Source organism: Myodes glareolus, chromosome 21 (assembly GCF_982192425.1).
Source record: "Myodes glareolus chromosome 21, mMyoGla1.1, whole genome shotgun sequence".
Lineage (NCBI taxonomy): Eukaryota > Metazoa > Chordata > Mammalia > Rodentia > Cricetidae > Myodes > Myodes glareolus.
In genome coordinates, this window is record NC_142046.1 from 15,350,258 (window position 1) to 15,372,178 (window position 21,921).

At 47.5% G+C, this 21,921-nt stretch overlaps 1 protein-coding gene across 4 annotated transcripts; it reads right to left on the minus strand.

Annotated features, from left to right (window-relative positions):
• Positions 1-1,345: 1,345 nt before the first annotated feature.
• Positions 1,346-20,536, minus strand: Phyhd1 (phytanoyl-CoA dioxygenase domain containing 1). Of its 4 annotated transcripts, XM_048431960.3 has the most exons (11): positions 20,378-20,536; positions 17,314-17,472; positions 8,701-8,776; positions 8,508-8,555; positions 7,265-7,320; positions 6,727-6,789; positions 6,159-6,180; positions 2,908-3,036; positions 2,723-2,827; positions 1,813-1,942; positions 1,346-1,712 (listed from the first exon to the last, which is right to left on the minus strand). In XM_048431960.3, exons 1-11 carry the CDS (start codon positions 20,408-20,410, stop codon positions 1,667-1,669), a joined length of 867 nt encoding a protein of 288 aa, XP_048287917.1. In that variant the 5' UTR covers positions 20,411-20,536; the 3' UTR covers positions 1,346-1,666. The 4 variants fall into 4 exon arrangements, with proteins under 4 accessions (XP_048287917.1, XP_048287918.1, XP_085537538.1 ...); XM_048431961.3 differs by lacking the exon at positions 2,908-3,036; XM_085681412.2 differs by lacking the exon at positions 1,813-1,942.
• Positions 20,537-21,921: the final 1,385 nt, after the last annotated feature.

Below are 21,921 nucleotides of genomic sequence, written 5' to 3' on the forward strand. Positions count from 1 at the left end.
CATCCTGTCCCGCAGGAATGAACGCCACCAAAAACGAGAATTCCTTCTCTGGTCACATCTTTATTTGGAGCATTCCCTTGAGGAAAATTGGGGGAAGGGAAGATAGAGCAGGGACGAGAGAAAGCTTAGAGAGAGAGCGTTGGGCCCCAAGGCAGCTGCTTTTAAACGGTGGAGCGGTTTGAACGCTGTCCTGATTGGTTAATGCCATTCTGCTGGTCTGAGCATGTGCAAGCAAGGGTGCAGGCAGGGGTGCTCAGCCCCACGTGGCTACCTCCAAACTGCAGGACCACCTGTGCCTTCAGGTGGCTCCCAACAACGGAGTATGTGTATGCACAAGGGCCTTGTGCAAATATCCTACAGCTGAGCTCAAAAGAAAGTTGGGGGTTTTTTAGTTGGGTTTTTGTTTTTGTTTTTTGTTTGTTTGGTTGGTTGGTTTGGTTTGGTTTGGTTTGGTTTGGTTTGGTTTGGTTTTTTGAGACGGTTTCTCTGTAGCTTTAGAGCCTGTCCTGGAACTAGCTCTTGTAGACCAGGCTGGCCTCGATCTCACAGAGATCCGCCTACCTCTGCCTCCTGAGTGCTGGGATTAAAGGCATGCCACCATGGCCAAGCCTCAAAAGGAAGTTTTTACTTTAAGAAAAGGAGGCAGGGATTAGTGGTTGCAGCAGCTAACTCCTCTCTGCCCTCTCCATCTCCAGTATCTGGCCAGTCTTCAGCTAAGCAGGACTGGGATCTAGTAGTTGTTCTAGAAGGTGCTGCTAAGCATGCGCACAAGAATGGCCCTGGGAGGCCCTCACTGACCTCTATTACACAGGAATGAAAAGGCCCTGAGAGAGGAGGGACTTGGCCCAAGACTGGAGAGCAAGCTGACCTCAGACACACAATCATCAAGACTGGGCTCTTAGCCCCAGGGTACTTTCTCCTCTCCAGCAGAGGACAAAGGGTTGGAGGTTAGCTCTCAGGCCTGGAGGGGATGGGAGAGCTAAGCCTTTGTGTGACTTGGGCAGGTCACTTGCCCTTTTCTGGTCAAGTCCTGGGTCCCTAAACACAGATAACACTTGTCTGTCCTTGTAAGGACTTGAGAAGAAGCCTGTGCGCAGTGAGTTGTGTGTGGCCACTCCAGGCAGGGTGGAGCGCCTGGATGGCTTTCTGCAGGGCTGCTGGTCAGAGGACAGACGGAGAAGCTGTGTTCAAAAGGCATTTGTTGAGGCTGAAAAGATGGCTGCTCTTGCAGATCATGACAGAGTCAACCATCTGCAACTTCAGTTCTAGGGGATCCAACACCTCTTCTGGCTCTCACAGGTGCTACAGACGATTATACACACAGAACACTCATACACATGAAACATATGTGAAGACATTTTACTCAGTGCTTTACCAAAGAGAATACTGAACTCAGTCAGAATCATTCTATTGCCGAGAGGCCACTTCAGATGGCTGCGTAAGGACAGAAAGGGGACAAAGACAAAATTTTTTGGAGGAAGTCCTTCATCGAGCCTGGGTTGCTGCCCTTTTGCTTCTGCTTCTTGGCTCCCTGTCTGCTGGACCAAAGGTCATAGACACCATCGGAAAGAAAGCCCACACAGGAAGTTGTGCCCTTGGGTTGCAGCCCCAGAGGCCCTGGTGTTGACAGCTTCACTCTGTAGAGAACCAGGTCCTGCCGGGGCCTTTAGATGTAGAGTGGTGGGAAGGGCAGCTCAGTCGTGGGCTGGAGCCTGCAGAGAGTGCAAGAGGTGCTCTTAAGGGACCACTGTGTCTAGCCTTGAGGGTCTTCTCAGAAGGCTCTCTGAGGCACTTACCAACTCTGCCACCTACCAGTTCTCTGGGCTCCAGACAGTGCCGGCCGCGGCCTCCATGAGATGGAAAGTATAGGCTTGGCGCGAGTGGTTGGAGAGGTTCTGCTCACTCTTATGCACCACTTCTCCGTGGATCAGGACCAGACCCCCTTGGGGGTACCATCCAGTTACCAACAAGTCACCACCAGCCCCACAGCACAGTCCCCCTCCATCAAAGGGTGAAGTGTCCCCCACCCTTTCTGTTTGTATCCACAGAAGTTCAGGCTCTCCGCCTGCTACAAGATGAGGTTCCCCTGGGATTGAGTCTTCTCTGCTGTGACCTGCCTCCCCAGGCCGGCATGATAGCTGACACCTTTAAACCCAGTACTTGGGAGGCAGAAGCAGGAGGGTCTCAATGAATTGAGGCCAGCCTGGGCTACAAAGCCTTGCTTTTTCAGGACAGCCAAAGACAGACAGACAGACAAAGAAAGCCTGTCTCGAAAAGACAATAATAATGAAGGCCCTCCCTTCCCTGGGCGGGGAATCAGTCAGCAGGGACCTGGTGACACTGACTTGGAACCCAGTGTCCCCTTTCCATCAGGAAAAGCAGGCAGTCCCTGGCAACACACACTGAGCGTTTGTGTGCCTCAGATTCCCTGTACACATCCTGCATGCATTGCCTTCCACCTGGGAGAACGGAGGCTCAAAGATTCAATCGTCTATCCCAAGAAAAGGCCCCTGAATGGTCTGGGTTTTAGCCTGACCTCAAAGGCCTGCTGGAAGCACACTGCTTGCTGACATCCAAACCAGGTACCAGCACCCCACCTCCCATTCTGCAATTTCATGGCCCTCAGGTGGCAGGCACCAAGGAGTCTTTTGGATGCCAAGGGTGGGACAAACACAGATCTCTAGGCATGGCCACCTGGCTCTCTGCTCGGCAACCCACCTACCTCTCCGTACTGGTAAAGGCACAAAGAGGTTGCTATCCCAGGCTGGCTCTGACCCAAGGAAGCTGGTGCCCGCAGGGGCTCTGATCATTCTTCTTGACACCCCTCCTGTGAACCAACATGGAGCCTTTAGTCTATGTTCATATGTCCCTCTCCTGGGGGTAGGCTGGGCAGGGATAGATCCTCACTGGTATGGGAGCCAGGGATGAACCAGAGGCAGCCGTTCTCCAGCAAGGCGTCTTCCATGGCAATCCACACACCCAGCACACGACCCAGGGGCTCCGTGTACAGAAAGGTAGCATCTTGGTGAGGGGACACTGTAATAGACCCACCTGGGAGTGAGGTACAAGGCCCTTGGCCAGGGCCCGCCTCACCTTGGCCAGGTTCTCATTCCATAATCTTCCCAGGGCCAACCTATCTATCACCGGTGAAGAGTCTCACTACTGCCTGGCCTACAAGCTCTGGGAAAAAGGTTACACCCCTGAAAGTTTCTATCTCTTCAACTCTAGAGTGGTTCCAACCACAACCTGCTTCAAAGGACTGCTAAAGGCTTCTGTAAGACCAGCTATTAAAATTGTCTAGTACGGGAGAGACAGCTAGAGAGATGGCTCTGTGGTTAAGAGCATTGACTTCTTCCAGGGGTCCTGTAGTTCAATTCCCAGCAACCACATGGTGGCTCACAACCATCTAAAATGGGATCCAATACCCTCTTCTGGCATGCAGACATACATGCAGACAGAGCACCATATACATAAAACATATAAATCTTTTAAAGCATTGCTTTTCAAGGCCCAACCTTGTTTAATCCCAGCCACATCACTGAAGCCATCCTTCTTAACCAGGGGCAAGCAGATTCAAACCAAGTGGCCTACCAGTAGCATAAGCTAGACATATAAACTGAGCAAGGCACTGACTATGCATGACCAAGCCACTCCATTTCTTTGTTGTGTTCATAGGGCCTAGCTATGTAGCCTGGTACTCTCAATCCTCCTGTCTCCAGTACAGGATAGCATCCATATTTGCATACTAGGCAAGTGTTCTCCCACTGACCTATAGTCCCAGCCCCTTTTTTTGTTTGTTTGCTTTTGCTTTTGAGACAGGGTTTCTCTGTGCAACGGCCCTAGCTGTTCTAGAACTAGCTCTGCAGACCAGGTCTGGCCTCGAACTCACACTGCCTGTCCCTCCTGGGATTAAAGGCATGCACCACCACCGTCCGGCTCCCAGCCCTCTTTTCCTTTCTGTTTCTGAGACAGTATCTCAGTAAATTGCTGAGACTCAGTCCGCCCAAGCAGCTGGGATTACAGGGCTGTGTCCTAGCACTAGCTTCTTGTTTTACTAGTCAGGAGACACAACCCCAGCCTATTTGCATCCCCATGTTGATGTCAGGCACGTCCAGGATGGAGAAACCACTAGACAGAGGAGCTTAGTATCCAGTGTCAAGTAACGGGGTACCAGTCTCACCTTCATTCTTGGATCACTGTGCATTCTAAGCACCCAACTTTGAGAGGGCCTTTAAAAACCCCAATGTGACCCAGAGGAGTGTGTCCAGTCATGGGGGCTTCAAAGTCTTTGAGGGTAAAAAATGGCCAATGTAACTGGATGTGCAGGACTTGGGCAGGGCAGGTACAGGGAGAGGGGAGGGGCTATGTGAAGGAGGAGGCTGTCCACAAGGATTCAGCCCGGGGCTCAGGCAAGAAGGAAAGTTGCTTGTGAGCAGGTCTGGCGGCAGTCTACCTGGGTAGCCAGCAGAGGTGAAAAGAACGCCACCGACCCACCATGGAGTCCCTGAACTGAATGAGTCCGGAGCAGGGTTATGAAAAACAGAGATCTGTGAGCTGGAGAGCTAGTTCAGTGGTTAAGACTCTTCCAGAGGACCCGGGTTCAATTCCCAGCACCCACATGGCAGCTTATAACTGTCCAGTGAGGACATCATCACACAGACATACAAACAAAAATCAATAATAAAAAAGAAAGAAAGCCAGCTTCTTAAGCCAGGCATAGTGGTACATGCCTTTAATCCCAGCACTCCAGAGGCAGACCAGGGGGATCTCTGTGAGTCTACAGAGTTAGCTCCAGGACAGCCAGGGCTACTCGAACAAAAGCAAACAGAAACGCGTGGACTGCATGGCAAGCTCTGCTGCTTGACAATGTTCCGACATTTTGACACTGCAGACCACCCTGCCCCAGCACCTTTTAACTTTCATTTTTAGTGGTTCTCACTGTTATGCCTTTCCCTCTGGGAAATTCTGTGCAGGCTTTGGTAAAGGATGAAAATGTATAAAACAGCAGCTTCTTTGAATAAAATAATTTGGGGCTGGAGAGACGGCTTAGAGGCTGGGAGCACTTCCAGAGGTCCTGAGTTCAATTTCCAGCAACCATATGGTGGCTCACAACCATCTGTAATGGAGTCTGATGCCCTCTTCCAGCCTGCAGGCAGAACACTGTATATATAATAAATAAACCTTTAAAAATCATTTAAGAAATGAATAAAATAAAATAAAATAATTCATTGGAAAAAAATCCCTGCCACCTCCGAACCAGGAATCCCATTGTGCCCTCCTAATCACACCGAGAACAGGAAAGTTGGAGATTTACTAGACAGGCCTGATTCCAAGATGAAATGCCTACAATTCAGATCCAGAGCCTGAGGTCATTAAGGGCAAGAGTTCAGTTAATGAGCATATAATAGGAAAAGAGCAAGACGTCAGGACCTTCCCTTTAGGGAATGGTATGTGGGAACAGGCCACAGAGTAAGACTAAGACAGTTAGAAAACAGCCCAGTGCTTGGCCCCTTGAGGAATGAGAATTGCTCTTAAAGTATAGTCTCTGGTCCCCAGAAGTCCTTTTCCCGAGGTCAGGCACTTGGATAAGGGCCTCCATTCCCTTGGGGCCTTGAGGAGAGTTCCCACTCACTAAAGCAGTCTTTCTCCTTATCTCCGGCAAGAGGAACTGGTGGTCTTCAGTTAACTGGTGCAGGTGCCTATGTCAAGGTCAATGCTGGATTCCTCAAACCCTGATCTCAAACCACAGCCCGGCTCACAGGCCCCTTTCTCCCATTTAATCCTATGTGCAACTAGAATATGAAAGGTGTACTCTTGAAATAAACACTGCTGGATCTACTTCTCCTCCTCTCCCACCATCAACTTCACACCTCCTCTTTGGGACCTGAACCCCTGACAAAGCTAGTCTTTGGCAAATAAAATAAAATAAAATCTCGGGGAGAATGACCAAGGGTTCTCTTCTCAAGGGCTCTAGAGACCCCTTCCAGTCTACTGTTCTAGGCAGGGATGGGAGATGGCTGCCCTGGCCCAAATTCTTGCCCATTCCACAGACACTGCAGAAAGAGCTTTTCCTCCCTTCATACACCCAATGGCCACTGATGTCCCTTCTCCACCCTGAGGCCTTTGCCGGCCCCCACAGCAGCCCAGTCTCTGCTCACCTTCGCCGCCAAAGTGAGGTTGCTGCAAGAGAGGGCAAGGAGCTGGTAAGGGCAGGAGACAGCAGAGTGGGGCTTGACCTAAGTCTTGTAGGTCCTGCAGCCCCACATTAGCCCCATCTACTGAGCAACTGCTATGCTTAGTCTAGGAGGGCTGCAAAGGGAAACCACCCCACCCAGCAAGGGTTTGAGGTCTACTGGGAGGCAGCATGCATCCACCATGCAAGACCACAAAACAGAACCCAGTGATGGGATGGCTAGAACACGCTTCAACAGGCTTGAGGTTGAAGCCTTTGTGGATGGGCGGCTCTCTCCCCAGGGGATTTAGACAGCTTCTTCGGAAAGGTAGTACTGAGCTAGACCGTGAGAGCTGAGAGCAGAGCATTCAATAGAACAAGGAAAACTGGTTTTAACTGAGCATCTATGTGGGGCCAAGCTCCCAGCAACCTAACGACAGTTCCAGCAGTTCCTGGCCTAGTGTAACAGTCTGTTACAGTCTGTAACAGGCTGAGTGTGTGGTCTGTCATCTTACAGAGGGTACACTGAGGTGTGGAGAGACTGCGGAGCTCACCTTAAAGATATACATGCTCTGCACCACCACTGGCATCTGGAGGCCCACACTTCTGACCAGAGCCTGGAAGATGAAAGCCACGATGCCAGCTTGTTCACACACACCACCGGGGCCTGTTCACACACACACAGCCTGTTCACACTCACCATCAGGGCCTATTCACACACACTGCCAGGGCCTGTTCATACACCATACACATACATTGCTGACTTGTTTGCACATGAGCACGCGTACACACACACAGAGATGGCCTGTTTACACATATACACTGCTAGCCTGTTCACACACACACGGCCTATTTACATATGCACACACACAGCCTGTTCATACACGCACACTGCTGACCTGTTCACACACACAGCCTGTTTACACACACATACACGGCCTGTTCATGCACACGCGCATGTGCACACACACACACACAGCCTGTTCACACACACACTGCTGGCCTGTTTACACACACACGCACACTGCCGGCCTGTTCACACACATTTGTCCTTCACATTTTCCCATCCTCATCTCCAGCCCCCCCACTCACCTGCACCTTGGGAGAGTGTGTCACGCCTCTGAAGACAGGGTCATGGGCATGCAGAGCTATGGGTCAAAGAGGGACTGGTGGGCTAGGCTCAGTCAGGCCCTGTGTATCCCTCCCACACCCTGGACACCAGACACAGGCCTTGCTCTGAAATTCTCACCTATTTTAAACTTTATGCTTGTTTATAAATGCTTGTTAGTAAAATGGCCACAGACACCTTGACCCTATTCTGTCCAGGGCTTTGTTCCTTTCTGTTTTGTTTTACTTCCCTTGGTAGTAGTCTCACTACCGCCACTCCTGTATGAGCTCGGATGACAGGCCTCTCCTGGAAGGCTCCTCCTCCACAACACAGTGGTGAGAAGAACGGCTGTGTCCCCCAGGGATGCACACAGCAGCCCAGATCCTAGCCTAAGACAATCACTCTTTGTAAGCATCAGCAACTGTTTTACAAAAAGGGCTGACCATTCTTAACGACCCTGAATGTACACTTTAACATGGTAACAACGAACAAGGAGGCAGTGTGGGGCCTGTAACCCAGCACTGGAGGCTGAGGCAGGTGGTTCAGGAGCTCCAGGGCAGCCTGGAGTATACAAGGAAAACTTGTCGAAAAGATGGAAAGAAGAAAGAAAGCGAGGGAGGGAGGGAAGGAAGGAAGGAAGGAAGGAAGGAAGGAAGGAAGGAAGGAAGGAAGGACAGAAGAAAGAAAGAAAAAAAGAAAGAAAGAAAGAAAGAAAGGAAAAACAAAACAAATCGAAAGAGAGCAACCGGCAAGGTGGCTCTGTGGGTAAATGTACCTATTACCAAGTCTGAAAACCCAAGTTCATGTTTTTTTCTCTGTAGCCTTGGCTGTCCTGGATCTCACTGTGTAGACCAGGCTGGCCTCAAACTCTGCCTCTGCCTCCCTTCTGAGTTCTGATTAACAGTAAGCACCACCACTGCCCTGTAGTCAACTACCATCTATAGTGGAGTTTGGTCTTGTCTTAAACTCTTTTTTTTTTAATAAAGATTTATTTATTATGTATACAGTGTTCTGTCTGTCTGTCTGTATGCCTACAAGCCAGAAGAGGGCACCAGATCTCATTATAGATAGTTGTGTGCCACCATGTGGTTACCGGGAATTGAACTCAGGTCCTCTGGAGTGCAGTGGCTGCTCTTAACCCCTACACCATTTCTCCAGCCCTTGTCTCAAACTCTTTAGACCTCAGATGGCCTATTTTCTGTTCTGTACTCCCAGATTCCTGCTCACCATGGCCAATTTTGTTGATCGATTTCTCTGGAGGGACCAAGAAATTTCCTGTCATACAAAAAAACAGATAAAGGTGAAGACCAGGAGTCCAGCTTCCCTGGTAGCTGGTCTTGACTTCCTCCCAGACCCAAGAGGTAGCCCCTCCCCCTCATCCAGCCCACCAGCCCTCACGTGTCTAGAGCCCACTCCAAACCTTTCTTGTCAAAAACTCCTTTCTCAAAGAAGAATCGAATCTTGTCACCGCTGCTCAAGAAGTAATCTGTGCTGCCCTGTGGAGGGGACATGGGGAGGACTCTGTGTTCCCCTGTGGAGGGGACACGGGGAGGACTCTGTGTTCCCCTGTGGAGGGGACACGGGGAGGACTCTGTGTTCCCCTGTGGAGGGGACACGGGGAGGACTCTGTGTTCCCCTGTAGAGGGGACACGGGGAGGACTCTGTGTTCCCCTGTGGAGGGGACATGGGGAGGACTCTGTGTTCCCCTGTGGAGGGGACATGGGGAGGACTCTGTGCTGCCCTGTGGAGGGGACACGGGGAGGACTCTGTGCTGCCCTGTGGGGGGGACACGAGGACTAGATAATGCCTGGGGACAGAGATGGGCGTGACAAAGAGAGGAGTGGATTCAGGTGCTGCCCACCCCCACGGGACTACAGATGCCACCCGGGATGGGGAGCTTCTCAAACATGACCACTGAGGTACAGACAATGGATTCTAGACTCTTAATGACTTTCAGAGATTGCTAGGAGACATTTCCTACCTCAGCCCACTACTGGGGTAAAAACTGATGAAATGAGTAGTTTATTCGAAGCCTCAGATGGACTTAAATAGTTCAAAAGAATTATGAGCTGAAGCTGAGTGAGAACTGGCTTTGGTGGGAAAAAACAAACTTACAAAATGCCCATGAGGGTTATGTGGGTCCAGAGCTTGGTTGCATTTTAGTTGGACTGCATTTACCCTCTAAGCATCTCCTATAGGAATACTAATGCAGAGCAAAGACATTCTCTTAGAATGGATCGTTTTACCACATAAGCAGAGTAAAAGAATTAAAACTTATGTGGAAAAGGTCTCTGAGTTGATTCCAAAAGAAAAATTGAGACTTTATCAATTAGCAGAAATAGACCAAGCAGAAATTGTAGTACCCTTTACTAATGATGAAATTGACAAATTGTGGGCAGAAAATGAACCTTAGCAAAGAGTATGCAGTAATTTTTTGGGAGAGATTAACAACAAATATCTCAAAAGCAAAAGAAGTCAATTTATGAGAGAACTAACTGGATCCTTCCTCACATTGTATGGGGAACCCCAATATCTCAGGAGTCCCTACATTCTAAACTGATGCAAATAAATCAGGAAAAGCAGGTTACAAATCAGAATTTTTTTTTTATTTTTGAGACAAGGTTTCTCTGTAGTTTTTGGTGCCTATCCTGGAACTAACTCTTGTAGACCAGGCTGGCCTTGAACTCATGGAGCTCCACCTGCCTCTGCCTCCCGAGTGCTGGAATTAAAGGTGTGCGCCACCACTGCCTGGCACAAATCAGAAAATTTAAGTAGAGTGGCTCAAAGCCCTTATGACTCTATTTAAAAATCAGAATTATATGCTATTCTCATGATATTAATGGATTTTACAGAACCTCTCAACATTATTACTGATTTGCAATATGCAGAAAGACCTATTGTACATATTGAAACTGCTGAATTTATACCAGATGATACAGAATTGGCTTTTATTATTTATTTAGTTACAAGAAATAATCAGGAATAGGAATCATTCGATATACATAACACACATCCAATCCCATACAGATTTGGCAGGCAAATGAAGAAATTGATCAACTATTGATAGAAAATGTGTTGGAGGCCTCAGAATTTCATAAAAAATCATGTCAATAGCAAAGGTTTTAAAAAAGATTTTTCTATCACTTGGCAACAAGCCAGGGAAATTATAAGGAAATGTCCTATGTGGTCTTTACACAACCAAACACTACTATCTGAGGGAAGTAACCCAAAGGGTACTTAAAGAAATGAAATATGGTAGATAGGTGTTCCGTTTTGTAGAATTTGGGAAGCTAAAGTATGTACACCACACCATTGATACCTATTCAGGATTTAAATGGGTGACTGCTGTGGTTCTCTAAAGGCTGATTCAGTAATCACATATTTGCTAGAAGTTATAGACATCATGGGTATACCTGTACATTTAATAAAGACAGACAATGCTCCAGCATATGTCTTTAGTAAAATGAGACAGTTTTTTGCTTATTATAATATAAAGCATATTACAGGTATACCACACATTCCTATAGGACAGGAAGTTATAGAAAGATCAAATCAAGCTCTAAAGAATATGTTAAATAAACAGAAAGGGATGACAAATACCCCAGGAACAGATTGTATAATGCTTTACTAACTTTGAATTTTCTAAATGCTAATGAGAAAGGAACAACAGCTGTGGAGAGATCTTGGATAGTAGAAAAAAGGCTACAGAATTAAATCAGTCAATATAAAGATGTGCTGACCTCAGAAACTAGGGCATGTGTTACACTGGGGAAGACATTTGCTTTTGTTTACACAGGAGAAGAAAAGTAATGGATGCCATCAAAATTGATAAAGATTAGATTTGGACAAGAGAGACATCTTAATTAGAAGAGTTGATAGTTCATCAAACAACATGGCTGTTTAATCTAAATCAACTGAAAAATGAATGAAAGGTATGTACTTAACTGTTGAGCCATCTCTCTAGCTCCCAGCCAGCAACTCTTTTTTTTTTCAAAAAAAGATTTATTTATTTATGTATATGAGTGCTCTATCTGCATGTATGCCTTTATGCCAGAAGAGGGCATCAGACCCCACCATAGATGGCTGTGAGCCACCGTGTGGTAGCTGGGAATTGAACTCAGGACCTCTGGAAGAGCGGCCAATGCTCTTAGCCATTGAGCCATCTTTCCAGTTCCTTATTTTGACTATTTAAAACTTTTCTAAAGTTATAAATATTATCTCAAAACTTATAATATATTTTTTAAAACTTTTTGTCATGATATTAATGGTCATTAGTTAGTATTCTAACTAATTCTAGAATAAGACCTTATTAGGTTCCTGTACATGATTGTAGATCTGAGTCTCTATCAGGTAACTAGGAATTAAATTTTTTTTAAAGATTTATTTATTTATTTATTTAGTATCCTGCCTGTAGGCCAGAAGAAGGCACCAGATTTTATTAAAGATGGTTGTGAGCCACCATGTGGTTGCTGGGAATTGAACTCAGGACCTCTGGAAGAGCAGTCAGTGCTCTTAACCACTGAGCCATCTCTCCAGCCCTAGGAATTAAATTTTTGAACCCTGGATATACATAACAAATATTGATCCTTTAAACTTTTTTTTTTTTTGATCCTTTAAACTCTTTGAGATCTGCTGCACATGACATTTAAAATGTTTATTTTTGGCAGTGAATCAAGACCATGCCTAACAGTGAAGTCTTGAATAGGATTATGGGACCCTACAATGATGATTCCACCAGGACTATGATAACACCACTAAGCTGGAAAACATCACCTAAAGATTGACTTTGGACTACAAACTGCTCAAGACAATTTCAAGGTGGCTGGCAGAGATGACCATCCTCACAGACTACTCCAGCTTGAGGCAGAGACTGGACGACAAATGATAGGGCAACCTCTCCCAGACACTTGACAATTAACCCAAGTTTTTCTTTTCAGAATCCCCTAAAGATGCTATCATCCCTAGACAGGGGAGAGTAATTTTTTTTAAAGATTTATTTATTGGTTATATACAAAATGTTTTCCTGCACACCAGAAGAGGGCATCAGATCTCATTACAGATGTGTGTGAGCCACCATGTGGTTGCCAGGAATTGAACTCAGGACCTCTGGAAAAGCAGTCAGTGTTCTTAACCTCTGAGCCATCTCTCCAGCCCTGGGGAGAGTAATTTTAAGAACATGATGCCTACATTCCCAAGAGGTGGGGTGGGAGGGCTTTGGTTGTTCAATGGGTTATGGATATTTGTCATTGCTTAAAGGTGTTGGTAACAAGTTATTATTGGTCATGGTCAGGGAAAAAGCTAAGCAAAGTAGATTAGATTCAGGGTACTGGTTTTGAAAAGAAAAAAAGGCAATATAGATATGATAGGATATAAAGGTAGATTATTGAGTCTACTGTGAAAAGAAAAAGGGGGAATACAGAAATAGGATAAAAAGATATATCATTGAATCTACTTTTAAATCAAAAAAGCAACTACTAGTTTTAAACATTTTACAATGATATGGATTTTGGCAAATTGACACAAATTTAAGATTATTTTTGTTAGAACATACTGTACACACATTTCTAATCTTATTCAAGGTATTGTACCTATACAACTCATTTAGCAATGTAATGCAAATTTCTAGTCTTTGAAAGTATCATTACCAACTAATTCAGATATAAAGAAATGCAAGTTAGTAGTTAATTATTACAGTCAAACTTGTAGTCATATTAGGTATGTTTACAAGATCAAACAGAGATATATTTTAGATAGACAGGTAATCTTCAAACACTTCAGAGATCTGCAGAATATGGCATTTAGGATGTTTTAATAACATACGGATTTTTTTTTTATGACAATAAGACATGTCTGCTCCTGGCATCAAAAAAAAAACTTCACATGGAGTTTACTTTCTTTGTGGCAAAGGTAAACCACTGGGCAAGAAAGTGCCTTGCTTCGACTGCTGACTATATGCTGCCCAAATACAAGCAGGACAGGACACAAAAGAAAGTGACTGCCAAACTGCCAAGACAAGATAGGACAGCCCTTTAGAATGTCCCACTTCACAGAAAAGTAAGTCAGATATGCTAGGCCTGAGGCTGAAGATGGATGCCCCAACGTTGCAGAGGAACTTTGGGTCACTGTCCAGACAGCCAGCTGTTTCTGTCATTTCTCACATTTTTTTTGGAAATCGCTTGCTTGCACTTCCTGCTTACTCAGGTAATATTATTTCCTTCTCTGGTCTCTGATGGAGTTGAAGACTTTATAGTTATAGTTTTCCTTACCAAATTCAGAAAAGACGTTCACTATAAAGTATATAAAGTTGAAAGACATTAAAAGATAGTTTTGATAATCCAAGTTAGAATAGAAAGTGAATTAAGTACAACCTTTTAGGCTCACTAAGATAAGAGATATACAGAGTGGTTTTTCTCAATTTGTCAATTGCTAATGGAGCAGACATTGTTGATGTATTTATTGTCTGAATATATTGTATATATAAAAAGGGGAAATGTGGCAATGTCTTGTTTGTACTCTAACAAAGCTTGCCTGAAGATCAGAAGATGGAGCCAGCCGCTAGTTAACCATAGAGGTCTGGAGGTCTGTACAGGCAGACAGGAGGTGATAGGGCTGGGTGGAGAGAGGGCTACAAGGCGGGAGGAGATAGGAGCTCAAGCTCTTCTAGTCTGACATAGCGGTAAGAGGTGGCTGTGCTTGCTCCTTTGTCTCTCTGATCTTCCAGAATTTACCCCAACATCTGCCTCCAGGTTTTATTTTTATGACCAATTAGGATTTACGTAACAGCTGCAAATTGAGATTTCCTGGTCACCTCTTATTACAAATGCTCCTCGATTTACCGCAGAGTTTTGGCAGCTAAATCTGTATAAGTTGACAATCTTATACATTGAAAAAGCCAGCTGGGTGGTGGTGTCGGCGCATGCATTTAATCCCAGCACTCGGGAGGCAGAGGCAGGCGGATCTCTGTGAGTTCGAGGCCAGCCTGGTCTACAAGAGCTAGTTCCAGGACAGGCTCCAAAGCTACAGAGAAACCCTGTAACCCTGTCTCAAAAAAAACAAAAAAAGAAAAAAAAAACCACTTGGGGTAAATAAGGTAAAAAACCATGAGTTTTGTGGTAGAACTTAGATAAGAAATATGGATTAATTTAAAATGTAAGAGTTACCTAGTAACCAGCAACTGGCCTGAGCTATCGATTGAACATTTATAATGAATAATAACTATCTGTGTGGTTATTTGGAAGTGACTGCTGAGACACAGAAAACTCCGTCTACAGGCCAGCAAGCCCTAAGAATCCACCTGTCTCCAGGTCCCCAGCACTGGGACTAGTGTGCACCCCAACTTTTCTATGTAGGTCTTAGGGACTGAACACAAGTCCTCACTCTTTTTTTGCAAGCAACTTACCAACTGAGCCATCTCACCCAGCTCTCAAAAAAAACAAAACAAAACAAAACAAAAAAACCCTGCCTCTAATACATCTAAGCAGTGTTTCTATATGTGTAGTTCTGGTTGTCCTGGAACTCCCACCGTAGACCAGGTTGGCTTCAAACTCAGAGATCTGCCTGCCTCTGCCTCCCGAGTGCTGGGATTAAAGGTGTGCGCCACCACCATTGGCATCAGTTCTTACAGTGTATATGACAAAATTGTCCTCCCAAATGGGCTCATGTGTTGGAGGCTTGGTTCCCAGCTGTGGCATCAGTGGACGGGAAGGGTACTAACTGTACTAGTCCATTGGGGAGCTCATGGCTGGGTGGGCTCTAAGGAGTTTGGACCTTGATGGAGGAAGTAGGTCACAGGGGTGAGGATTTGAAGGAAGGGTACATCTTGACACAAACCCTTCTTTGCTGTTCTCTGCTTCCCAGCTGCCCTGAGGTGAGCAGCTCTGCTCCATCATGACTTCCCTGCCACAAAGCCAAGTGACCATGAATTGAACCATCTGAAACAGCAAGCTCAATAAATCCATCCTCCTTCTGCTTGCCAGGTTTGGTCACAACAAGAAGTCACTGTCACACCGCACAGTTGAACAGCTTTACCTAGCTTTAATGTCACACTAGCCGGGGTTCAGTCTATTTTATCTGTTTAATATCTTATATGACCTGTGGAGCCCTGAGCTCAAAGTGACAGATGGTTGTGGCAGGCAGATCTCTGTGAGTTCAAGGCCAGCCTGGTCTACAGAGTGAGTCCCAGGGCAGGTTCCAAAGCTACAGAGAAACCCTGTCTTGGAAAAAAATGCACAATTTTGCAGAAACTGTAAGGCTTCTTGGGGAAAGAAAGGTGGCTCAGTGATGAAGAGCACTGGCTGCTCTTCCCAAGAGCCCTGGATCGATTCTGGATCAGCTGTAACAGCTCACTTCCTGCAATTCCATTCTCAAGGGATTCCTCTCACACTGCACGCATAGTGTACATGCATGCATGCAAGCAAAACCCATATGCATGAAAAAAAAAAAGGATCTAGGGATCACAGTAACCTCCCCCTTTTTTTGTTTTGTTTTTTCTAGACCAGGTTTCTCTGTGTTCTTTGTGTAACAGCACTAGCTGTCCTGGAACTCGCTCTGTAGACCAGGCTGGCCTCGAACACATAGAGACCAGTCTGCCTCTGCCTCCCCAGTGCTGGGATTAAAGGCATGTGCCACCACTGCCCAGCCACAGTACCCTTCTTTTTATTCCTTTTTTTGTTTGTTTGTTTTGTTGTTTTTCGAGCTTGGGTTTCTCTACGTAGCTCTGACTGTCCTGGAACTCACTTTGTAGAGTAGGCTAGCCTCGAACTCAGAGATCCACCTACTTCTGCCTCCTGATTACTGGAACTAAAGGCCACCCTGGCCAGCGCTCTCTCCCCCTGCCCCACCCCACTCCCGCTTCTAACATTAAAAAAAAAATCCTAAGATTAAAAACATGTGCATTGGTGTTTTGCCCACATATAGGTCTGCAGAGGATACTGGGTCCCCTAGAAGTGGAGGTACAGTTGTTGTGAGCTGCCATGCAGGAGGAGCTGGAATTGAACCCAGGTAGAACCCAGGAAGACCAGTCAGTGCTCTCAACCACCAAGCTATCTCTCCAACCCACCCTTTCTTCTTCCATTCTTCCTACCTCTGCTCTCTACTGATTGTTGGAGTCTTCTCAGAAGATAGTTGGGAGAGGGGACAAGATTCAGCCCCCTCACTCCTTAGAGTGTATGCCCTCTTCTATTTGGGAAAAAACAAAAACACTTGTGATGTGTTTTCTGAAGAGTCCACCCTCCCCTCTTCTGCGGAAGGCAGCTTCTGGCTTCTGTAATTCTGTTTATAAGCACCAGATGGCAGAAGCTCACTGGCGTCAGTATCAGTGAACCCTGTTGCCTGGACCACTCAGAAATCCATACTAAGAAGGGTTAAAGGAACTGGCTGGAAGAACCACCTATCCGGTCAGAGGGTGTTGAGTCTGAGAAAGCAACTGACCTTCCTAGTGCGGGATGACTCACGCCAGAGTGGCCCATCAGAATCTCAGGGTTCACTCTGGTCACAGAAGGTTCTTTGTGACCAGGGAACTTGAGAAACCACAGCAGGTCAATGCCCAACACCACTTGCTATCAGAGAACTGGATTCAAGTTCTGGCTCTATCAGTTACAAACCATGTGGGTGGAGCAACACAGTATTGCCCCTGGAAAAGCCCTGCTTTTCCCATTTGCCAAGTGAACAGTGACGCAGCATAGCTCCTTAGCCTGGTGCCTGGGATGCAGACGGCTGACGCCTGATCCCTTTTCAGAAGAAGCCTGTGGCCTCGGGTCCTCCCATGCAGACCCCTGCCTCAGAAGGGTACAGAGCTCCCATCAAACACCAGATGCCCATCTGGGTGGCAGTGGCGCATGCCTTTAATCCCAGCACTCGGGAGGCAGAGGCAGGCAGATCTCTATGAGTTTGAGGTCAACCTGGTCTACAAGAGCTAGTTCCAGGACAGGCTCCAAAGTTACAGAGAAACCCTGTCTTGAAAAAACAAAAAGAAACAAACAAACAAAAATAAAACAAAAGCCAGATTCCCATCCTCTCGGACCCAGGTACCTACCTGATTCCGAAGCTGCTCATCTTCCTGGGTGGAAAACTCTGTCCGGCAGTGCAGAGGGACGTCCATCTCAGCCACAATCTCACCAATCCTCTGTTGCATGGCCATACACTCATCTGCAGTCAGGAATCCTTCCAAGAGCAGAAACCCATCCTCCTGGAACTGCAGGCAGAAACAAGAAACAAGAGGCAGGATTCCCTCTGCCCTCTCCCATGCCTCATGACCCCTGTCTGGCCTCAAACCTGAAGCAAGCTCGGTGTCCTGCTGCTGCTCGGTCCCTGTCCTGGACATGGTGTCTGTCTGGCATTCAGTGAAGGGACAGTCAATATTGTTTGATCGAAAATAAGACCCCAGCCCTCTGACACCCGTATATCCAAGAAGTCTGTCTGGGATGATTGGAAGCATCACCCCAGCATCTACCATCCATCCTAAGTCCTCTCCCCCTGGGAGTTGCTTTGGTCCAGACTCCACCTCTGGAAAAACCCACCAAGTGCTGACTCCTCCCCAGGGAGGGTCAGGACCATTCCCATAGGCTATTTAGGCTGCACCTAGAAAGGGAACACGTGGTGGTCTCCTGGGTTTGTGTGGGCTCCTCTCCCCTCCTCTCTCCCCTCCGTGCTGTCCCGGCCACCCGGGAGAGCGCTGCATGCATTAAATGTGGGCATCTTTTGATTGGGTCTAACCTGGTCTGATTGGAATTATTTGTGCGGCTCCTCTTAGGATTATTCCTAACCAATGTTGGCTGCTTGGATCTTAGCGATGAAAGGAAAGGGCATGTTGTCTCTGCTCTTGGCCTCCAATGGGTTAGGGACATATGGAAATAGAACATTTTTTTTTGCTTATTTATGTGTAAACATGTCAGTGTGAGTATAATGCGTGTGTGTGTGTTTTTTTTTTAAAGAACAAGCAACTTTTTTTATATTTATTTATTTATTTAGTATACAATATTCTGTCTGTGTGTATGTCTGCAGACCAGAAGAGGGCACCAGACCTGATTACAGATGGTTGTGAGCCACCATGTGGTTGCTGGGAATTGAACTCAGGACCTTTGGAAGAACAGGCAATGCTCTTAACCACTGAGCCATCTCTCCAGCCCGTGTGTGTGTGTGTGTGTGTGTGTGTGTGTGTGTTCTTGAAGGTGAGCACACTTGTGCATGCGCAGGGACACCAGAAGAGGACATTGGGTATCCTTCCCTACTACTTTCTCTATTCCTGAGGCAGGTGCTTTCCTTGAGCCTGGGCTTATGTTTTCTTCACTGCTAGCCTGTAAGCCCTAGCAACCCTGTCTCCACCCAGAGGCGGGCTAAGTGGGTGCTGAGAGTCAAACACTGGTCCCTATGATTGCACACATTCTCTTAGCCACCCAGTTACCTCTCTGGCCCCCTTCTTTTGTTTGCTTATTTAATGCTTGTTTGTTTGAAGACAGGGTCTTTCTGTGAAGTCCAGCGAGGCCTCAAACTCAAGATCCTCCTGCCTCAACTTCCTGAAAGCTGGCATTAGAGGTGTGCACCATGTCTTAACTAAACATGTATGCGTATGAGACAGGTTTAGGAGAGACATGTGATTACGAACAAGCCACCCTCACACAGTTTACAGTCCATTGACAGAGACAACACATCACTAATGTCAGGCAAACACATTATGTTAAGTACAGGGGGAGAGGGACAGGGTGTGAGAATTAAAGGGGGAGCCTAAAGAGGTGAAGGGTCAAAGAGCAGCTCTGCCGAACTGCATTTAAAGAAAAGTACAGGATACTGGGAAGTAAAGGGATAGAAAAGATCATTGTGGAGAGAAAATAGGATTGCAAAGTCTCTGGGCACTGGAAGAACCCAGGGTAAGAGGTGGACTGGAGGGCAGGCGGGAAGGAGCTGGCCTTTCTCCTGAGTGCGGTGGAGCCGGTGCGGGTGAGCACTGAACATGGAGGGCTTAAGGAGGGCTTAATCCCATGTAGCCCAGGTATTGTTTGGAGTCTGTTGAGAGAGGCAGGGTGAGGATGAGCATCTGCAGGGCTGGGGTGCTGGCTCAAAGTCAACTGCTTGCCCATCATGTACAAGGAAGGCCCTGGCCTCCACCCTCAGCATTGAAAAACAAAACAAAACTTGGGGTCAGAAAACAAAGATGACCTGGCTATGGTGACACACGCCTTTAATCCCAGCAGAGGCAGGTGTATCTCTGAGTTCAAGGCCAGCCTGGTCCACAGAATGAGTTACAGGACAGCCAGAGCTACACAGAAAAACCCTATCTCTAAACAAAAAAACAAAACCAACCAAACAAAACAACAGAAAGCCGAGTCGTAAGTAGGGCCTGGCATGATGACCCGTCGCACCGTCAATTCCAGCACTCAGGAAGTAGGGGCAGATTGAGGCTAGCCTGACCAGCTAGACATGGAGCTGGTTCCCGGGCAGCCAAGGAGACACAGAGAAACTCTGGGGAGGGGCTGTGTCCCTGGATACTCTGTGAAACAGGAGGGAAGGATGACTTCCAGTGCGTATTTAGGCACACAAGTTTGAGAACTGGGGCAACAGTGGCAGCTGTCATGAGACTAGTGGTGTGTGTGTGTGCGCGCGCGTGTGTGTGTGCGCGCGCGTGTGTGTCTGTCTGTCTGTGTGTTGGAATCTATCAGGGCTATCGGCACGGACTCAGCTACTAAGCTCCAACCACAGCTCCAGGCAGGACTTGATGGAAAACAGTTGACAGTCTTGGCATATGAATGCATGGGTGGATAGTCTCAAGTGTGTGTACTCCAACTCCTAACCCCTACATGGTAGGCTTTCACAATGGGTCTGACCTATCTACCGGCCTGTCCCCATCCAGTTTCTCTGCCGTAATTAACAGGCCCCTGGGGCTGGCTGGATTGGGTAATCTCAATTCTGGTTTCTCTACCCCCAACTCCCACTGTATCCCACCTGGGGGGTGGGGTCTATGGTCTGTCTACTTCAGGCTGTGTACACAGAGTTAGGGTTTATGCATGGGGAACCTTCTCTCCTTTGTGAGGTGTAAGGGGTGGGTTAAATCCAGGGGTCTGCACCCCCTCCCTTGTCTGACTCTCCCAGCCCCAGGCCCCTACCTTTTTGAGCTGTGAGGGACTCAGGCAGGCCATGGGGACTATTGCAGGACACCGCTGGCCCAGGGTGCTGACTCCAGGGCTGGATAGGGAAAAGTTCAGGGAGAGAGCCTGGTGAGGAAGCTCAGAAGGGCTGAATTCTCACCTACCGGGAAAACAGTCCACCCCACAGCTCCGCCCTCCCGAACACAGTCCAATCTGTGCCTTTCACTCGAGGTCCAGTCCTTCCCCTTACCCCTCCCCCACCATTTCTGACCAGGGAAGTAGGCCTGGTCTTTGCCTCAGACCAGCCTCCACTGGCCTTCACCTATTTCCCCTCATAGTGCACGCTCCCTTGGTCCCTCAGGTTTCTGTCTAAGAATTCTGTCCTGGGTGGCACAAGGAATTGCTCTTTAGTGTGGGGTAGGCAGAAGACCCCCAGGACATTGAAATCACTGCTAGTGGGCTAAGACAAAGGCTGGAAAGTCCCTAGTCACAGGCTCTAAATTTACCCTGAGGCAGGATCTGTGGGACTGAGAGGCTTTGCATTGTGAAGGCCTAAGAGATCCTAGGACAATAACTCTGGGGGCTCCAGCTTTGATTTGAAGCCCTCTAGATGCTGGACGACCTGAGTGATGCTGAGGGAAGGCAGATGAGGGGGTACTGGGGCCTCAGAATGAAGGACAACCAGTCTACAGAGGGGCTGGCAGGAAAGTCAGAACCACCTGCTGGCTCTGCAGCTGACAGGGACATTGGGCTCTGAAAAGCGGTCCACTGGCCTTCCCAGAAATGGTGCTTTGAACAGCCAAGGGACAGAGTGTCTCAGGAGCAAGGAGGGGGGACACTGCTCAGCTGAGAGCGCTTTGGCTCCAGATCAAGTGTTTTCTGGACCATAACACTGGGAGCTACAGTTGTCTAGGCTGTACAGGCCTCAAGAAAGCCAGAGAGGGCTGTGCCCAGTGGACCCTAGGGCTGATGGGAATTCTCTCGGGTCAGGCTGGGGAAGGCCCTGGAGACAGAACTGGGAGTCACAGGGCAAGGCACACAGTCCTTTCTGATGCAATCGCTGAGCAAAAACAGAGACCCAGTTCCAGGAACTCAGCAGAAAGGGCCCCTACTGCTGAGCCAGCAGTGGCCTGGGGGCCTCACGAAAGGCTGGGGGCAGGGGCTGGCCAGGCAGACAGTGAGGGTCCAGCCTTCACTTTCTGAGGTTGGTGATAACAGGACCCAGTGAATAGCAAGTAGTAATCAGGACTGATAAGGAGCCTGGCTGGCCTGGGGCTAACACCTAGGAAGTACCTCCCAACTGTTTGTCCCTCTGCTGGCAGAGTGGGGATGAGGAGCTGATCTTGTTTTTAAAACTATTTCTCAGTTCTCCAAGTTTTCTAAGTTGATTTTGTAAGTAGGGGTTAGGCCACCACTGTGGTTTTAGGTAGAGTGTGGGGACTGAGGGGGTGGAGGGGGTGAGGAAGCTGCACTCTTTTCATTCTGCCGGCCTTGAGGGGAGGGTGGGCGGTATTTCCACATCATTTTTCCCCAGAAACTAACCAGTTCCAGACTGAATTCAG